The sequence below is a fragment of the Lotus japonicus genome, chromosome 3 (assembly GCF_012489685.1).
Source record: "Lotus japonicus ecotype B-129 chromosome 3, LjGifu_v1.2".
NCBI lineage: Eukaryota > Viridiplantae > Streptophyta > Magnoliopsida > Fabales > Fabaceae > Lotus > Lotus japonicus.
In genome coordinates this window covers 70,265,843-70,285,581 of record NC_080043.1, presented here as the reverse complement: position 1 = coordinate 70,285,581, position 19,739 = coordinate 70,265,843, and the positions used below count along the sequence as shown (strand labels likewise).

Genomic DNA, 19,739 nt, shown 5'->3' with positions numbered 1-19,739 from the left:
GGGAAGTGGGGAGAGGTGGTGGATGCTGCAACAGTTGAAGAATTTGAAGTTCAATGGATGCAATTGTTTAATATGTGCAAGGACAAATACAGCAACTTTACCTCCTATTGTTCTACTACATGGTTGGTCCACAAGGAAAAATTTGCCAAGGCATGGACAAATCATGTGATGCACTTTGGAACAACAACAAGTAACAGGTACAAAAATTATATGAGCTTAATTTATGCCTTGTTATATGTTTTTCATTTGATAGATTGTTTACATTGGAGAGTTAATAAGATATCTGTTTGTTGTTTGCAGGGCTGAGGGTGCACATGCCAGTTTGAAGAAGATGTTGCGGGATTGCAAGGGTGACCTAGCCACTTCTTGGGATGCGTCGCATAGTTTGACATGTAATCGACATACTGAAATATTAGCATCGTTTGAGCGCAGTATTCACAGAATTGATCACATTTTCATGTTCCCATTTTACACAAATATTAGAGGATTTGTGTCAAACAAATGCCTGCAGCTCATCGACGATGAACATATAAGAATGAACCCTCTCTGGTAGATGTCGTCGATGAGCTCATCGAGGGACATCCTGGATGTAGCCAAACTGGCGCAGAACCCTCTCTGGTAGATGTCGTCGAACAACACGGCCAAATGGCGTCCGGATGTAGCCAGAATACATGGCCCTCTGATCCCGTGGTCGATGAGCCCGATGGTCCTCAAATGGGGTCCATATAATGTCATCCACCGTCAGCTCATCGAGCATGACTCGCCTCTCATCGAGGCCTGCATGCCCGACCCGGGACATAACCCACCGCCGCGCCCTAGGCTGGTCCTGTGAGTACTCCGGATCCGCCCTCCGGATAATGACGCGATCAGAAAGGTACTCGTAGGCCCATCCTAGCAAGAGTGAGCTGAAACCTCCCATCTGGGCCGTCCCCCTCCTGGACGCTCGATCAAGCTGGTCGTACAACGTAGCGAGCGCAATTGCGCCCCACGCGTACTCGGACACTCGACCGAGATCCTGCAACATACCTATCCAGTAGACGGTCGTGTGGTATCCACCGCTCTTGCTAGCAAAGAGCGTCGCGCCTAGCTGGTTCACCAGCCAAATCCGTGCAGCGTCCTCATATCGGTGCTCTACAATGAAATGAATTCAGTTAACAGTTAATAACAATACAATAATAATAGATACTATTTAATCAAGTAATAATTAAGACATACCCTCCAACGCAGCATCATACAGGGTCTGCAAGACCCCAAAGCGAATAGTCTGGCTCCTGTTCTTATCAAACTCAGCATGATAACGAGCAACAGATCCTCCCATCAACTCAGCACATAGCGCTGCACACTCGTCCCTCTCCCCCCTCCCAGGCGTATAGAACCTCGACCCCATTGGGAGATGGAGAAGAGCCGACACGTCGTCCAGGGTGATGGTCATCTCCCCAAACGGCATGTGGAAGCTACTAGTCTCCTCATGCCATCGCTCCACAAGGGCCAAAATGAGGCCTGCATCTGTCTCCGAGTAGCTGCACCAGGGTAGCTGATGAAGGCCCGTCTGCTCAATCAACTCTCGAACCCTCCTGTGACTGTCTGAATCACCATCACAAGCAAGGTTCCAAACCTTCCCCCCAGCTGTGGCCACCCTCAAGTGTCGACGGTCCACATACCGCTCGTCTGTGCGTAGGAGTGCATGCCACGTCCAGGGAGCCTTGTGATCAGCATAATGCGTGAGAAGCGACAGATCAACAGGCCCCCCCGGAAACGGCGGCAACCTCTGGATCAGGTCCTCCTCGCCACCCTGTGCCTCTGGCACGACATCAGCATCAACATCAGGAGGAGGAATACTATCCTCGTCATATGACCCCTCCTCGCCGGATGACTCCTCGTCGGATGACTCATCGCCGGATGACGACTCGCCTGATGACTCCTCGCCTGGTGACTCATGGCGAGGTACCTCAACCATGGGAGACGGCGGAGTAGGAACTCGATCAGTAGGCTCAACTGGAGCTGGAGCTGAAGCCTCTACCATGGGCGACTGCATAGAATCAACTGGAGCTGGAGCTGAAGCCTCAACCGCGTGAGAGGTCGCAGCATGATCGCCGCGCCGGCTAGAAGCATGTAATAGCCGGTGTCTATCCTCTGTAGGCCCCGCATCCTCACTAGCTCGAGACCTCTTTCTGTTCTTCATTCTCACTATATATTCAGAGCAAACATTTTCTAAATAAATTCACTGAATAAATTATACTCGCTCAATTACTAAATTTCTCAATTAAATCTCTAAATAAAATCACTAAATAATTCACGATGTTTATAACTAAATTAAAAACATTTTATAAATTAACTAAGCTAATTAGATTAGGTTTTATAAATAAACTAAGCTAATTATATTAAGTTTTATAAAAACATTTTATAAATTAAGTTTATAACTCTAAACAGACACCAAATACGGAACATTAAGTTTCATATCCAATACGGAACATTAAGTTTCATATCCAATACGGAACATTAAGTTTCATATTGAATACGGAATATTATGTTCCGTATCGAACCAGAACTCCATTAACGACATTGCATGATTGGAACTCGCCCCAAAGACCAATTTATACAATTTCAGCCAACCTAACATCTACTTAAGCATAAATCGACTATCCTAGGGTTGAAAGATTCCATAATTTCAAGTTAAATGGTGATTTCAAGTTGAAATCCAAACTTACTTACCTCTAGGTTCAATGCAATGAATGGGGAGAATGGGGTTGATGATGGAGACGATGGTACCCTGTCCAGATGATGATTGAAGCAAGGAGAGCGTCGGTCTCGAAGATTGCAGAGCAAGGGTTGGGAATGGTTTGGAGCGCTGAAATGGGTTTTGAAAAAACCCCTGTCGATTACATAGTAATATAATACGGAACTTTATATTCCGTATTGAATACGAAATTTAATATTCCGTATTCTTGTAAAGGGGGTTTTTCCGTAATTTCCCCACTTTAAGTGGGGCGCGGAGCCCCATAGGGGGCCCCAAACCCAACTCCCTTTTACCATCATACCGATCGAGCCTTACAATTTTATTAGTTATGAGTTTCTCCGCTTCATCTTCTTACATCCAAATCAGGGTATGAAAAGTGAAAACAAACGTAAGTAACTCGAACTCAAAACTGCAGCGAGGACCACACTCACGCTAATCGTTCTGTGAAGCGGTTTGTTACTTTACTGAAACTGTTCTCTTCTCTTCTTCACACTCAATGGAATCTTGAATTCAATTAAACACTCTTCTATTTCATATTCTTTTTCTTTCTAAAAATTTGTTCTTTAACTCAATGGTATCTTGATGGTAAACTTTGCAGCTATGATTTTGGGGTTTTTGTTCAATTTAGGTAAGAATTTGCGTGATGGATAATACAGTAACTTTCAATACTTTGAGGAATTTTTACCTTAGCATGTGATGTGATTAACTAGCTAGAACTAGAAGTATACCCATTTGTGAAAGTTTGATTTGAAGTTCATGTCTGAGTCTGATTGTAAAATGTAGTTAGAATAAAAATGGGCTGAAAGAAAAAAATCATCACTTTCTGTAGATTGATTGTCTTTATTAGTTGCAGATGGTTTCAGAAGCTTGTTGATGCTACACCACACCACTCCTTAGTGAGCTGAGTTCTCATTTGAAGATTTTAAAAACATTAGGACAGGAAATCTTAGATTTTAAAATTAGAGAGTTTGTAATTGTATCACTTACAGTTGAGTATGGTCACTATTAGTTTCTATTCAGTAAAATAAAGTTTATTCTTTTATTAAAAAAGAAATTTATTAGCTTCATATTGATATCAATCTGTTTCTTCTGGACAGGATCTATAGTATACTACAAGGCTACATCTATTTGTGTGGTCTGCTGACATCTTACTTTCTAATGCCACATGGAATCCCGATTAGATGATGAAAATGACAGAATGGAAGTTTCTGAGGATGTGGATTTGAGTACATATGAAGTTGAGATACATCAAGAAACTCATGAAGGTATCCTATTTTAATCCTTTGATTTAAATATTGACTGCAAAATGATTAGAAGTTGATGCATGTTTTAAGTATAAACCCCTTGCATCCTGTTTATGACACTGTCCCGGTCACTGTATAATGTATGTAACAAATGATGCAGTGTTTTAAGCTATGCTTTTTGTGGTAGTAAACCTGAGATCTTGCGCCCTACCCCCTGGGGTGGTTAGGAGGCCCTGGTTAGTACAAAGGGTGATTTAACTTTTCCTGTTCTACAATATCCACTTTGTTTATGGCACACGTTGACCGTAGTTCCCACTTTTCAACTTCCAAAAATTGTTACTGAACATTAAAGAAGCCTAAAATTACACTGAAATCAGTATCACATATGTGGGAAGTCTACTTCAAGTACTGATGAAGTCACAGTTCTAATTTACTATTGTTGCACGCTACTTAATTTATCTGTTATGGACTTGTGGTTTGTAGGACATAGAGTTTATATCTTAAAATATACCTAAGATTGATATAGTTATTTGACATCACAGCTCAATCCTACAATGCTTCCCTGCATAAATGCTGTCCATTATATATGTTTACTTCCTTAGCTCCATCCCTGTTGCATTTTCTTTGCTTTTCTTGCACATATGCTCCTCAAACAAAGAAATTATTGAAGACATTGAGCCTAAGACACTCAAAACGCGAAATACTGTCCAATCTCTCTGCATATTAGACAAGGAAACGCCAACTTAAATCAATGTGAAAATTTTCAGAGAGACACATTTTACAGTAACTTATTCAAAAGGTAGTCCTTGAAGGTTTGAATATTCAATTTCTGCTCTAGCTATATACTCCAGTGAATATCATAAAATGCGTACTGTAAAAAATTTGACCTTTTTATTTATAATATTTTCCTATATAATATACTCCAGGGAAGATGGTGGGTTGGTCTCCGGCAACACCTACCAGCCATTGATAAGCATCAGAGCAACTATATCCCGCCGGGTTCGAATTCCACACCCAGCAATCATCCACGGTTTCGTGTGAAGGGCCCTGCATGGAGGTGATCGTGGGTTTGTAGGGATCCGGTAACTCAGTATACAACATGGAGAGGTTCCAAGAGCCCTCCACCCAAACATCAGAGATGGTTAGAGCGGTGTCGCTAATATGAACAAAAGGGACCAAAGCACAGAGTTTGCCCAATCCTGTCCAATCACTATACCAGAAGCTGGTGCAGCCATCATGGATAGCGAAGGAGAGGCCATCTCGCAAGACAGAAAAAGCCTTAACCAGACCCTTCCAAACATACGAAGAAGAGCCAGTAAGCTCATAGGAAAAAATGGAGGAGCCCTTGAGGTACTTGGTGATGAAAATGCGGCTCCCTAGTTTCCAAGCGAGCTTACCCAACAAGGAAACATTGGACTCCCTAGTAGATCGCACGCCGAGGCCCCCTTGGTTCTTGGGCAATACAATTTGCTTCCAGTTGACACCTTTTCTTAGTGGTAAACAAAATATTTATTAAAAATATAAAAAAGTGTGACTTATTGTATTAGCGTATTAACAAGTTATATTTTCAATAATATTTATTTTTAAGTATAATTACAAACATATGGTTTATTAAAAATATTAAAAAGTGTGACTTATGGTACTAGTGTATTAACAAGTTACATTTCTAATGATATATATTTTTTAAAATTGGGATTCATTTAATTAAGAAGAAGCCACAGAGGCAATTACATCATCCTGGATAAGAGAGGAAACCTCTAAAGGAGCTTCTTCAATCCACACGATACAACCAAAACGAAAAGCTAGCCTAGCCAAAGCGTCAGCTACACAGTTTCATGTTCTACGAACAAAAGTAAATTGAAAAACATCAAAACAACTAATAAGTAAATGACAATCACGAACAACCGTCCCGAGGTGTGAACGCCCTTCATCCGATCGACGCCAGTAGTCAAACAACACCAAGCAATCAGTATCAAACCATACATGACGGAAACCAAGATCTCTAGCCATTCCAATAGCCCATCTCAGACATAATGCCTCAGATAGAACTGGAGTTAACACTGGCCCCATAACAGAAGTTGTTGTGGCAAGGATCTCTCCATTCATGTTGCTGACAACAAAGCCAAAACCTGCATCATGAGAGTGAAATGATATTTATTTTAAGTATAATTAGTAAAATATGGTAGTGGTCTTCTTCTTATGGTAGTAGGAATAATATTTATTTCACGTATGATTAAAAAAATATGGTAATCGTTTTCGTCTTTTTCATCTTCACAAATCAATTACCCACGGCTTAGGTTGCTCGTAATGGCCAACGTAAATAGGCATGGGTAAGTTATTGACAAAAAATTGTGGAATATGTTATTGACGAGAAAAATTATCGACAAGATAAATACTCACAATTTTTTGGTCGTCAGTTGACCGTTAGTAATCAAGCATTGCCAACGGGGTGATGAGCGACGGTAGCGAAGGAGGGTGAGGGAGAGGGGCATCAGAGGAAGGTTAAGGAAAGGGACGACAGAGAAAGGTGAGGGGAAGGGGCATCGAAGGAGGGTCAAGGGCACAGGGTAGCGGAACAGTGAGATGGAGTAAAAGAGTAAAATAGATATTTGGGGAGAATGAGGAAGAGAGATTTATAATGAAGTTGGGGTGGAGAAATCAATGTTCATTTTTGTCAGCTAACTTTCGTGCCCACGAAACGAGTCACACACATGTGGCATTCCCGTTAGTAGTACCCGATGCTACGTTGGCCGGTGAACGTAGCGTCGGCCCATAGCCGCCGCTAATTGTTTGTGGGTGTGGCAACTATGTTGGCCAATAACTATAGTGTTTACCTAATCCGACGCTAAGTCGCATTGGTCTCTCCAATGCTAAATTTAAATGGGTTTTTTAAAGGTTTGCGTCAGTGTTCACTGACGCTAAAGTGCCAAAGTTAGCGTTGAATGCCGAAGCTAAAATGGCTCTTTCTTGTGTTGTGCCTTTGGAATGAGGATGAATTGAAGGTAATTAACATTGTAAAAAAAAAAAAAACAGGTTGCTGCTACACCTGAAGTTCCAAAAAGTGCGGTGGATCAGGTAAAGATTGAGACTATCACGGTTGCTCTGTTCAAAGGTCCACTCCACTGGTTAAAGCAGGGGGGCTAATTTTTCCATAGCATGAATGTTGCATGCTGAAGATTTGAAGTCTCTGTTACTTCATATTCATTTTAAATCAAATTGGTTGAGGTCCAAGAGTATTGCTTGATTGTTTCCAAAAAAAAAAAAGTACTGCTTGAAGTTTCTTACTTTAATTTGTTATAATCAAAGAGAAAAACACACCTAGCAAGTAACATGCATTTAGCTAGTGCCATACAATATCACTTTATTAAAATTCTTTGAAGTCACGTTTTATTTAAATGATCAATGTTACTTGAGCATAAGCAAGTAACATTTAGCTAGAGCCATACAACATTACAATTTTCATTATTCTAGTACCCTTCCCATAATGAGCCTAATAGGATCTGAAGGGGCTAATAGTTAACTAGAGGTCCCTCGGTTTGGTTGAACATGAGTGCGCTCACTTCATTTGGGTTAAGCCTGTATGCATTGGCAAGAACATCTACAGGAATGGATCTCAGCAATGAATGCATCCCAACGAGGGACACAAACATGGAGTTTTCATTCGTGACGAACTCTATGGCCTCAAATCCCTCACTTCCTGCTTGTTTTGTCGCCACAAAGCACTGAGGGATCACCAAAACTTGTCCTTTTGTGACTTCACCTTCAAATACTGAGTTGCCTTCGGAGTTCACCACTTGAACCTTTGCATGGCCTCTAATCACGTACATCACTCTATGTCCGTTCATATCCCAGCTCGGAGAAGCTATTCCATTCTGTGCATATAAAACATTTCATGTTAACAAATATTTTGTATGCTATGTTCTTAATTTTCAAGGAAACTCTTTTAACTTGTGAACTATTTTTTTCTTGTTCTATAAGTTACCTTATAAAGGACAAGATGTCGGGCGCTCAACTTTAATAGTTGGAGGATCGGGAGGTTGAAGTTGTCAACAGTAGATAAGCGACCAGCTCTTGGATTATAGAGGGTGTATGAAGAGTTATCAATAATGTTCTCATGAAACTTGAAGGTGCAAGCTTCATGGTACCCACTTTGTTGCTTATTCCTTTCTTGTGTAGTTATTGGTTGGTGTGAACTTGAAATGCTGGTAAATTGTCCTTGCACTTTTACGATTTGGCCCCTGGGATCTTCAGATTGTATCTTTTTTACAATGTCTTCATTTACGTTTAGCACTTCTTCTAATAACCCTGTGTCCAAGCCGCTGAACACGTTGTGATCCAGGTTGAAATTCTCTTCTGTATTATTCCCAGCAAGATAGAATCTCTACAATCCATTAATTGAAAACTCTTAATTATGACCATGTTGATGAGTACTTGAATGTAAATTAAATGGTTAAGTATTATTTTAGCCCCTAAAACTAAAGAATTATTAATTTTGATCTCTAAAAAATACTTTGAAATATATTCCCAATTTCTGGAAATACACATATTTAATTTGTATCCCTAAAATAAACGATATTTAAAGAAAAAGTAATTCTAAAGGACCACTTTTTTAGTGATTTCAGTTCTTGAAATCATTTTTGTAGTCCTTAAAATCTGATTTAGTCCGTCCTAGAGAGTCAAACATATGTATTTTCAAAAATTGTGGATTATTTTAAAGGAATCAAAATCAATAACTCATTATTTTGTAGTGACAAAAAACATATTTAGCCTGAAATTAAATTAGTGATTGAGTTAATTAGCTTACTTTAGGGATAACACCAAGCTGATTTGCGGAGTTGATGAAGCCAACACTGATGGCAACAACTTGTTGCTTGCCTTTGTTGTAAGCCCAAAAAGGTACTCCAGGGTAGCTTGCGATGACATCACCACGTCGGAAGTGAATGATCATGCGATTTGCGCAACCAGGAACTACACTCCCGGCTACTCCCTCACCTGAAATACACATGTATATATATTAGAATGGACATTCCAATTAAAAATGATTAAGACATATAATTTGTGGTGATCATCCTTTGGACATACATACACCTTTGAGGAAGTTATGTATGTCTGTGTCACCGCAAATTGTATAACTATGTACAATTACTCGTAAATATGTGTGATAGATGACCTTGGATGATGTAATGGAATTCAAGATAATTAGTGTAGTATGGCAAGAGAAGGCTTGCGGGGTTGATAGTGCGCTTGACGACAGCACCTACACCAAGACAATGTAGCTCGGGGTGGGTGGTGTTCCATGTCTCAATCACACCACCTTCGGACACAATGTGGTGATTAGGTTCCAATGTGGTGAGGTTGTCGAGCTGGCACGGTATGTGACTGTAAGGCATAGCTAAGCAGTAGCAAGCCCTCATGAAGAGTAGAGAGCAAAGGGAAAGAGAACATAGAAGAAAAAGCTTTGCCATTGCAAATATTTTTGTGTGAATGATGGATGCCTAGAATCTTCAGGATGTGGTCATTTATATAGGGGGAAGATCAAGGACACGTCGTGTCATTAGCAAGTGAGATCATCACTAGTTCAAAAATTAGATAGTGCTAGTTAATTTGGTTACACCTAACCCATAGGGTACATATCAATCATTTTTTTCAAAATAAATTAATAATTTGAAGATGGAAATACATTTCACGACTTATTTTCCAATGGCGAATTAAGCGCATAGCTGGAAAGCCCTCCGTCAATATACATAATTATTTAGTAAATATTGACAATTAAAAATAAGTTTGATTCGGACATGGGTAGTATCGTGGTATTGCGCTATGGGAGCTTCACATGTTTCCGGCAATGGTAATGTAAGGTTAGAAACTATGAGGCTTATACTAAACCACAAAAACTAGCTTAAGGGTTGAGGTTTGCATCAGGGCTGGCCCAACGCTAAATAAGGCCTAAAGCAAACTTTAAAGTAGGTCTTATTACCTAATTCAGCCTAGAGCAAACTTTAATTTTAGAGGGCTTTTTAACTTAATAAAAAATTTGGGGGCCTTTTTCACTTTCTAAAAAAAATAAAAAATTGAGGGGCTTAAAGTCCTTGCACTACTCTTATAAAGGCTAAGCTCTATCTCTAGCTAATCAACAACAACGGGTGGCCGTGTGTGATACGGCTACAGCACGAACAGAACCTAGGATTACACAGTGTCCTTCTTATTATGCTCTTTGACATCTACAAGAGAGGTTTGGTATATAAACCTTTGAAAAGTTCAATGCACAAGCAGTGTGAGACTTGTGACTTTTGAAATATCACCAATTTTTCCAACAAGGCTCTGATATCATATTATAAATTGGGAGGCATATACTCAACCACAAAAGTTAACTCAAGGGTTGAGGTTTACACTACTCTTATAAGGGCTATCTATATGCTCTATATCTAGCCCATGTGAGACTTCTAACAATGTTTTGTTGCGATCACAAAGGTGGCTAACAATGTTGACTTGTCAAGGTGCTGGAAGCCTCCTCCCGTTGCGGGCTTCAAGCTAAACACGAATGCAGCAAAGTCTCAAGTGGGCCGGGGTACGGTGCTATGAGTAGGGACCAAAATGAGGAAGTTGTGTTATCGTCTTCATATTTACAAAGAATGTGAAACGAGTTCCTCTTGGTCTCAATCGGGCTTAGAAGAGAAGTCTTTATGTCCACTTTACTCATCAATTCTGACTTTTCTATTTCATTCGTTGTTTAATATATTTTTAATAATCAAAGTATTAATTAATGTATCAAATACAATAGACATATTTCCCGTGCAACGCGCGGGTAAAAAACACTAGTATATTAGGTAACCTTTCGTTTGTCAACAAATAATTTACAATTTATTGTGTGTACGAGAAGTGTGAAAATCCTAGATGTACAAATACTGGGAAAAAATGCATTTCATTCTATATAAGGTATACAGAAAACTACATTTCCATCTTGGTTCCAAATGAAACAACACAAGTTGTGTAACTTCTTGCATGTCGACAACCATACATATGCCAAGTTCTTGAATTGACTAGTTAAGATTTCAAATATATATAGAGTAATTCTGCACTAACATTAATCTAATCAGAGTATTTAACTCAAAACACATATTTGGTGGGTGTGTTTGATTTGTCAAGCATAGTGAAGAAAAGGAAAGAAGATAAATTGATCGAGCCATCGAGGTCATTGACTTAAGCCAAAGCCAACCCCCATTAATGGTTATTTGACATTATCCGGTGGCCAGTGCACATTAGCCATCTCATGTTCATATTCCACTTTAGTTGTGCTTGGGATAAAAAAGCAAAGGAATGGTAGCAAACAAAAGTATTCTTTTTATTAATAACAAAAATTGTACTATTAATCTCTATTTTTTTTTAAGGATTAATCTCTAATTTAATATATCGTATTTTAGTAATTTTATGAAACCAACATGATGTTGGTCTAGTGTTAGGCAAGTTAAACTCCCATAAAGGTAATCTATACTTTTATGATATATATAAATTTTTAAAACTTCAATTCTATTTCTTTCAAGAACCAAGTCATGGTAGAGTTTGGGCAAATCTCACATGGCTAAGGGACGATGATGGATAAAAAAAAGGTGATATGAGAATGGCAATGTTTGCTTGAAGTGCGACTAACCACCATCGAATATGACCTTTACTCTTATCTTCTTTCGCTTCTCAAAACTTCTGCCATCGTCGGGATCTTGACAAGCGACCTTCTGCTTTGACGTCCACTGCCACCGACGATCATCTTTGGGATCTCGACAATCAAATACAAAAACAACTCTTGGATGGAAAATTCCTAAGTTTGATTTTCTTTTAAAGAAATATGCATGTCAAAATGTCTATGTTGTTGATTTAAACCCTATTTTGAAGTAACTGATTCATTCAATGTTACCTCGAATCTGAACGGCCCCGATGCATTCAAGGTTTCTCATAGTCTACTTTGATGATAATAGTGCATGTATTGTATGATGAAGCGGACGATGAAAATGTTCTAGATCTTGATGAGAACCGAAGCTCGAGATCGTCTACGTTCAGTTTATGGGCATATTAGAGCTTTCCCACAACGAAGATCGCTATGTGGTGTTTGTGATGTTAGATGGTGGCCTCGTGATGGAGTCGTCAGAGAACAAGCACGAGGCCCGTCAAGGTGGCTAGCAATGTCAAAAGACATTTTTGTCATTTCATAATGAAAAGCTTAGTATTGTATTGGTGTCTATGTTGATTTATGGTAAACAGATGAGAATCCAAGGATCAATCTAGGACTATATTCAAGTCCTTTTGGGAGCCCTCTAACATGCACAAGGAAAAACTTGTGCAACCTTACACAACCCTCATTTTAACCTCTTATTACAGGTTTTTTTAATAATATTAATAATATTCACATTAGAAAACACCTAATCAACCCAAATTAAAAATGCACCAAATAAATTATTTCTTCCTCCTACTAGAAGCTTCATCTTCTCCATATTTGATCTCTCTTGTGTTCGTCGGAGAAGACGAACAAGCATTTTATTGGTGCCCTTGAATCCACAAGTACCGGCGGAGGACCAAGAAATCACCCTACCTTGAGCATCTAAATTTGGGTCGATACTGTAACACCTCATTTTTTCCGTTATTAGGTTCTTGATTACCTCTACATCGGGTAAATTTGGGCATTTCTCTTCTGCATGCCCATGAAGTTTTGAAAAATCCAAATCAAATACCATGGTTTAATAACAAATCATTCGGCACTTCCGATTCGCATTTGGACATTACGAGTATAATATTCTGTATCATATAAAAAAAGAATCCCTCTTTTTGTGAGTGGTAGCTCTACGAAGGTTCCATCTATCGGCAAATGGTGTTCCCCTTCGTGTACCCTTGAATCCACAAGTACCGGCGGAGGACCAAGAAATCACCCTACCTTGAGCATCTAAATCTAGGTCGATACTGACAAAAACAACTCTAAACAAGCATTTTATTTTTTATGGTACAAAGATGGTAAAAAAAATCATTTATACCGGTTATTTCACAAGAAAAAAGCTCATCCTCTTCATCATAAATGATTCGCTTGCCTGAAATGACCTGACCCAATATGGTGGAATATGTGCTTCTAAAAGATCCTTTATACTGTGATTTTGGCATTTATAATTTCTAGCTTTTTTGCCCTGATGTTCCTTTTGCCGCATTTCACTCAAAGGGTTGAAGGAGCAATTAGATATAAATTGATACTGACTCCTCAGAATTTGGCGACTTCTGCTCTTGCAATTGGGTCGTTGCGATTACGGGTTGGAGGATACGAAAATCACGGGAAAAAGTGGATTCTCCGGGCGACTTTCCTTTTAGTCGATCGTGAGTGGAGTCAAAAAAACTGAGAAGTTTGATTCAAAAAAAATATTATTATAATAGAAGGAGAGCACTCATCTTGGGGTGGGCTTACTACTTAAAGTCAGCTGAACACCGTGATTGATGAGTGGGTAGGTGGGATAGGTGCGCGCCTCTCGTTTAGTGGCATTGATTCTTCCTGGGTCGATGCTCGAGCGACAGTTGCTGTTATAATTGAAATGAAGAAGGAGCCGTTGGTATTATTCTTATGAAGGTGGGAGAAAAGATAAAAACAACCTATAAATCTATTCTATTTCTCATATTTTTCTCTTTCATGTTCTTTCTTCTCTAACTTTGTCTTCTCTATTTCTCTTGTATACCAAACAAAATGTAAAAGCTAGCATTGAGAAAAATGCTTCACGTGCGAATCATGTTTCAAGAGAGCAGTATTCACCGACTTTCAAAAAAACAGCGAACACAACAGGGAGGGTCGGACAACGAACTCTACTCACGCCAATTGTTCCGTGAAGCGGTTTGTTACTTTCTTGCTTCTAGCTTCCTTTGATATCTTGATGGTAAACTTTGCAGCTCTGATTTTGGGGTTTTTGTTGAATTTAGATGAGAATTTGCAGGAACTTTCAATAATTTGAGGATTTTCTACCTTAGCATGTGATGTGATTAACTAGCTAGAACTAGAAGTATACCCATTTGTGAAAGTTATATCTTTTTGGGAGTTTCTGAAAGTTTGATTTGGAGTTCATGTCTGAGTCTGATTGAAAAATGTAGGTAGAATAAAAATGTTGGTAAAAATTTGAGTATGATCACTATCTGTTTCTATTCAGTTAAATATTAATAAAGTTTATTCTTTTATTAAATAAGAAATTTATTAGCTTCATATTGATTATCAATCTGTTTCTTCTGGACAGGATCTATAGTATACTACAAGGCTACATCTATTTTTGTGGTTTGTTGACATCTTACTTTCTAATGCCACATGGAATCCCAATTAGATGATGGAAATGACGGAATGGAAGTTTCTGAGGATGTGGGTTTGAGTACATATGAAGTCGAGATACATCGAGAAACTTATGAAGGTATCCTATTTTAATCCTTTGATTTAAATATTGACTGCAAAATGATTAGAAGTTGATGCATGTTTTAAGTATAAACCCCTTGCATCCTGTTTATGACACTGTCCCGGTCACTGTATAATGTATGTAACAAATGATGCAGTGTTTTAAGCTATGCTTTTTATGGTAGTAAACCTGAGATCTTGCGCCCTACCCCCTGGGGTGGTTAGGAGGCCCTGGTTAGTACAAAGGGTGATTTAACTTTTCCTGTTCTACAATATCCACTTTGTTTATGGCACACGTTGACCGTAGTTCCCACTTTTCAACTTCCAAAAATTGTTACTGAACATTAAAGAAGCCTAAAATTACACTGAAATCAGTATCACATATGTGGGAAGTCTACTTCAAGTACTGATGAAGTCACAGTTCTAATTTACTATTGTTGCACGCTACTTAATTTATCTGTTATGGACTTGTGGTTTGTAGGACATAGAGTTTATATCTTAAAATATACCTAAGATTGATATAGTTATTTGACATCACAGCTCAATCCTACAATGCTTCCCTGCATTAATGCTGTCCATTATATATGTTTACTTCCTTAGCTCCATCCCTGTTGCATTTTCTTTGCTTTTCTTGCACATATGCTCCTCAAACAAAGAAATTATTGAAGACATTGAGCCTAAGACACTCAAAATGCGAAATACTGTCCAATCTCTCTGCATATTAGACAAGGAAACGCCCAACTTAAACCAATGTGAAAATTTTCAAAGAGACACATTTTACAGTAACTTGTTCAAAAGGTAGTCCTTGAAGGTTTGAATATTCAATTTCTGCTCTAGCCATATACTCCAGTGAATATCATAAAATGCGTACTGTCAAAAATTTGACCTTTTTATTTATAATATTTTCCTTCTGAAAACTTTAAAATAAGCCATGAGAAATTGCTCTAGGGTGTTAAAAGACATACCCAGGATTCTCGAAAATTACCAAAAAGTTTATTGCCTGAGATAGCAATGGAATTGATAGATGTTTCCAAGCTCACGTTTGACTTCACATCTATATCAGGAAATATCTGCCTGCAAAGTCTCATAATGTATTTGGCATTAGCTTGTTGAGTATTGCTATCAAAACAATTTAAGGGTTTTAGATTTCCAATCAGGCTTGTCTAGAAGACACTTCTCCTGATTAGAATGAGTAAGAACTGAAAATAGGGTTTGCATCAGTGCATGCAAGAATTAAGACCAAACTCTTCAGCATGGTTGGGGGGTGAATAGAATTATATGTTATATCTCTTATGTAGGTTCTTGAAATTAATGGAAACTATGAGGGGGATTGAAATCCTGAAGGGAATGAGAACTTTTTAAGGGATGGTTATATAAAGGAAACAATGATAAAGACGAGGAAAAGCTTCCCCTGATGCAATATTCCCTGACCAATAGTCCTTTCAAATTCAATGCCTCAAACAAGAACCATGACCCAAAACCAAAGAAACCAGTAGTCTGTTTCAATGTAACATATCAGTGAGAGATTTTTCCAGAGATTCACATGGGTTGCAGTGCTAGTGATTGCTGGGCTGGAATTCCTCCACTAGACAACTTTATTTTTTTCCTCTTTTTCTTGGAGGGGAAGGGGTGGGGCTAAGAAAAGAACTAGAGTAAGATTTATGCCTGTGTGCTACGTAATGGTTCTCTATAGAGAGAAATAACCATTGAACCCTTTGATTGGATATTCTTATTTTTTGCTTTTCTGCATTTGAAGCAACTGAGCGATTTTAATTTAAAGTTTTTTCCTTGTATTGAACAAATGTCATCTCCTGCATTGTTTACTTTCATGGTTTCATTGTAAAAAACTCTTTGCTGGGTTCAAAAGAAAAGTTATTCTGTGACAGGGGATCCAAATGAGGGGTGTAGGGTGCTAGAGAGTACTTCTGGTGGAGAATTGGGTGTCTCTGATGACCATGCTATCCAGGAACCGTATGAAGGCATGGAATTTGAATCTGAAGATGCTGCTAAGGTATTCTATGACGAATATGCCCGTCATGTTGGATTTGTCATGCGTGTGATGTCTTGCCGACGCTCAGAAAGAGATGGTAGGATTCTTGCCCGTAGGCTTGGATGTAATAAGGAGGGTCATTGTCTCAACATCCGAGGGAAATTAGGGTCAATTCGCAGACCAAGAGCCAGCACAAGGGAAGGTTGTAAGGCGATGATTCATATCAAATATGACAAGTCTGGAAAATGGGTGATAACAAAGTTTGTGAAGGATCATAATCATCCACTAGTGGTCTCTCCACGTGAAGCACGCCAGACAATGGTAGGTCCTTATTTCTTATCTAAAAGTATACTCCATCATTGATAAATGTTTTACAGTCATTTCAATTATTAGTGATATCTTGTGAAGCACACCAGACCTAAATTATTGTTGTTATATAACATCCCTGGTTTCTTAAAACAAAAGGATGTGTTTGCTAACATTTTCTTATTCACTTTCTGTTGCATTTCTGTTTTAGGATGAGAAGGATAAAAAAATTCAGGAATTAACAGCGGAGATTCGGATAAAAAAACGGTTGTGTGCGACATATCAAGAGCAGTTAAGTTCTTTTATGAAAATTGTTGAAGAGCACAGTGACAAGCTGTCTGTGAAAATTCATCACATAGTTAATAATCTTAAGGAATTTGAACCCATAGAAGAGCTTTTGCACCAGACGTAGCCCTGAATCATGTGAGTTATTTAAACTCTTTAATATTTAATATTTATATCCTCTCTTAATATATCTATGCTTTACAAAAGATAATTTTCTTTCTGACCTTATTGCTGACTGTGGTAATTTCAAATGTCATTTGGGAATGAAACTTCCATTTCATAATGCTGCATTGATTTAATGCATGTATGTATTTGGGGCATAAATTAATTATAGCCTTTATAATGTCATATTAGTGGGTATCTCGAATGTCATTTGCCCAACAATTGTATTTGCATTTGTGGGAACTTGACCCATTTACTTGAACATGAATATAAAAATCCGGTTACATATTGATAGCAATTCCGCAAGTGTACGGATTGATCGAAGTAATAAAAAAGATTGTCGAACCACAGGGATAGCTGTTCATCAATTGCTTCTAAGATTTTAGTGTTCGGAATTGTAAAAGGGAAAAAAAAAGCAATATATGTTTGAAGTTTGATTGTGTGAAAAACACTTGTGAGTAAAAGCTTAGAATTATAATTCAGAAAAGAAGTACCCTGGGCAAAGCTCCACTCAGTCCAATTATGGTTCTCAAATCAACTTCTTATATGAAGTTTAGAATTCTTATCCATGATGTTATAGCCTCTACCTCTACTTGTTAATTCCTTAATCAAGTAAATCATTCAATTTCATTTGCCAAACCTAATGCCTTAGTGCCTAGTCAATTCAATTGAAGAATGAAGTTTATAAGTTCAGGCCAACACAATAAGTTTCTACCCTTATTCCTAAGTGATAGCAAACAAATCAATCTAATCCCAAGTCCCTTAATCCTCACCAACTTCCGTTGTGCAAGAAGAAAGCAAAACACTTGTGTGCACTCAAGAGAATATTGATTCAGAGAAAAGATACATGGAAAAGAAACTTTATTCATATAAGAAAATAAAAGTTTAAACCATAATCAGAACTAAGGTTCACTTCACCCAAAGTACAAAGAGAACTAGCCAAGCATGGCTAGGGAATTCATAATGCAAACTAAAGGAATAAAAACCTGAAAGAAGAGGGCCAAGAAGCCTCCCACAAGCTCCAAGAACCTAAACCTCTAAGTTTTGTTCAAAAGTTACAAGATCCCTAAAAGAAATAACAAAATCCCTATTTATAGAGTTTCCAGCGGTAATCCACGCATGTGCGTGGCCTCCTCCACGCACATGCGTGGGCAAAACGCTCAAATTCGCACAGTTCGCAGCATCAGATTTTGCCACCACGCATGTGCGTGGATCAGACGGCGCACATGCGTGGGCATCAGGTTTTTCTAACAGGAGCTCCACGCATGTGCGTGGGATACATGGCGCACATGCGTGGCTCATCTGATTTTTCTTCAATTTTGTAACTCCCACTTCTCCTATCATCATGGCTCTTAACTTAGCTTTCAACCATCATCATTAGCCATCAAAAACCTATCAAACCTGAAAAGAATCTCAAGAAACCATCAAAACAACAATGTAACTCTTTGGAACATGTCATTAATCATGATAATTCACCATCCTTTCCTTCAACTCAGCAAATAAAACCCCCAATGTGCAATCAACACTCATGAACTCAAAGGACTTCAGCTCAAAACTGACCATAGGAATTACTCTCTAACAATACTAATAAAAAGACTAGATAAATTGATTAAAAACACCTTAAGTAATGCAGATGCAATTATGAAATAAAAAGGGACTCAACTTGACTTAAAACTCAATAAAAGACTCAAAAAGGAAGAAGAAAGAAACAAGAAGGACTCGACAAACATAGAATAAACCTCGGGTCATCACATATCCTTAAAATTTGTTTCTAAAAAAAAATTCTGAACATAATATTTTTGCAAGTTACATATTTCTTCTATTTTCTTGCACCTTCTAAAATCTAAATGCATTTTTTCTGGTTGGATCTATCATCTATTTCGTGCATGTTTGGATACACGGTGAAACTAAATCACGGTGGATAGCTGCAAAAACTTAGGGAAGTTGCTTCTGTCTAGGGTGATTTTGACTCACCATAGTTTTCGATTGTTTATACAGACATGCACAAACAATCAATTCAGTTTTTTCCTTTCAATCATTTAATGTTTGGATTTAAGGTTACTTTAAAATTACTATTCTAGCCTTTATATTTTTGTGTATTATGACATGAGATTCATACAGACCATAATCTTCTTTTAGGTTCACATGTTTTGCAGTTTGCACAATGCAGGCTACGGTGTGACCACTAACTTGTATGTAACATTTTCATGTCATGTTCAAAGGATAACTCTTTCAAGTTTTGTCCTTCATACATGTAGACGCTGGTTTAGTGATGAATGCTTGGTAAGGTGAGCCGTGTGACATAGAGATGGCCACCATGTCTATAAAGTCTGAAGTTTGATAACTTGTTGGAATATATGTACTTTATAGCTGTATTGTGACATTTTGCCAGTGATACAGAAATGAAGTACATTCCTGTATGCCCCGAGTTGCGATGTAACCTTGTATCAGTTTTTTGTAAATGCAGAAATGCATACTGTAAAAATTGTGACATATGTTAGCTTAAACACTACTGTTGTCCCATAATATTATTGTTTTTATGATAAATGTGCTGGAATGCTTTACCCGGCCACAATCTACTGTCTCTTGTAACTGAACAACCCCCTGGATTTGTTGCTTAAG

The 19,739-nt window shown here is 38.3% G+C and overlaps 3 protein-coding genes and 1 long non-coding RNA gene across 7 annotated transcripts; 2 read left to right on the top strand and 2 right to left on the bottom strand.

Annotated features, from left to right (window-relative positions):
- Positions 1–568: 568 nt before the first annotated feature.
- On the bottom strand, positions 569–2,659 carry LOC130744621 (protein MAINTENANCE OF MERISTEMS-like). Its single transcript, XM_057596792.1, has 2 exons — positions 1,216–2,659; positions 569–1,131 (listed from the first exon to the last, which is right to left on the bottom strand). The coding sequence occupies exons 1-2, from the start codon at positions 2,180–2,182 to the stop codon at positions 569–571; spliced, it is 1,530 nt and encodes a 509-aa protein (XP_057452775.1). The 5' UTR covers positions 2,183–2,659.
- Positions 2,660–3,071: 412 nt separating this feature from the next.
- LOC130742441 (uncharacterized) lies at positions 3,072–5,581 on the top strand. Its single transcript, XR_009021152.1, has 3 exons — positions 3,072–3,188; positions 3,835–4,002; positions 4,908–5,581. It is a non-coding gene; the product is annotated as an uncharacterized LOC130742441 (long non-coding RNA).
- Positions 5,582–7,322: 1,741 nt separating this feature from the next.
- Positions 7,323–9,483, bottom strand: LOC130742440 (conglutin alpha 3-like). The gene is made up of 4 exons (XM_057594549.1): positions 9,152–9,483; positions 8,786–8,973; positions 7,964–8,362; positions 7,323–7,853 (listed from the first exon to the last, which is right to left on the bottom strand). The coding sequence occupies exons 1-4, from the start codon at positions 9,444–9,446 to the stop codon at positions 7,491–7,493; spliced, it is 1,245 nt and encodes a 414-aa protein (XP_057450532.1). The 5' UTR covers positions 9,447–9,483; the 3' UTR covers positions 7,323–7,490.
- Positions 9,484–13,655: 4,172 nt separating this feature from the next.
- LOC130745568 (protein FAR1-RELATED SEQUENCE 5-like) lies at positions 13,656–19,692 on the top strand. 4 transcript variants are annotated; one of them, XM_057597895.1, is made up of 5 exons: positions 13,656–13,874; positions 14,226–14,393; positions 16,261–16,685; positions 16,882–17,093; positions 19,257–19,692. In XM_057597895.1, exons 2-4 carry the CDS (start codon positions 14,294–14,296, stop codon positions 17,080–17,082), a joined length of 726 nt encoding a protein of 241 aa, XP_057453878.1. In that variant the 5' UTR covers positions 13,656–13,874; positions 14,226–14,293; the 3' UTR covers positions 17,083–17,093; positions 19,257–19,692. The 4 variants fall into 4 exon arrangements, with proteins under 4 accessions (XP_057453878.1, XP_057453877.1, XP_057453876.1 ...); XM_057597894.1 differs by having other exon boundaries at positions 13,657–13,831; positions 19,274–19,692; XM_057597893.1 differs by having other exon boundaries at positions 13,657–13,831.
- Positions 19,693–19,739: the final 47 nt, after the last annotated feature.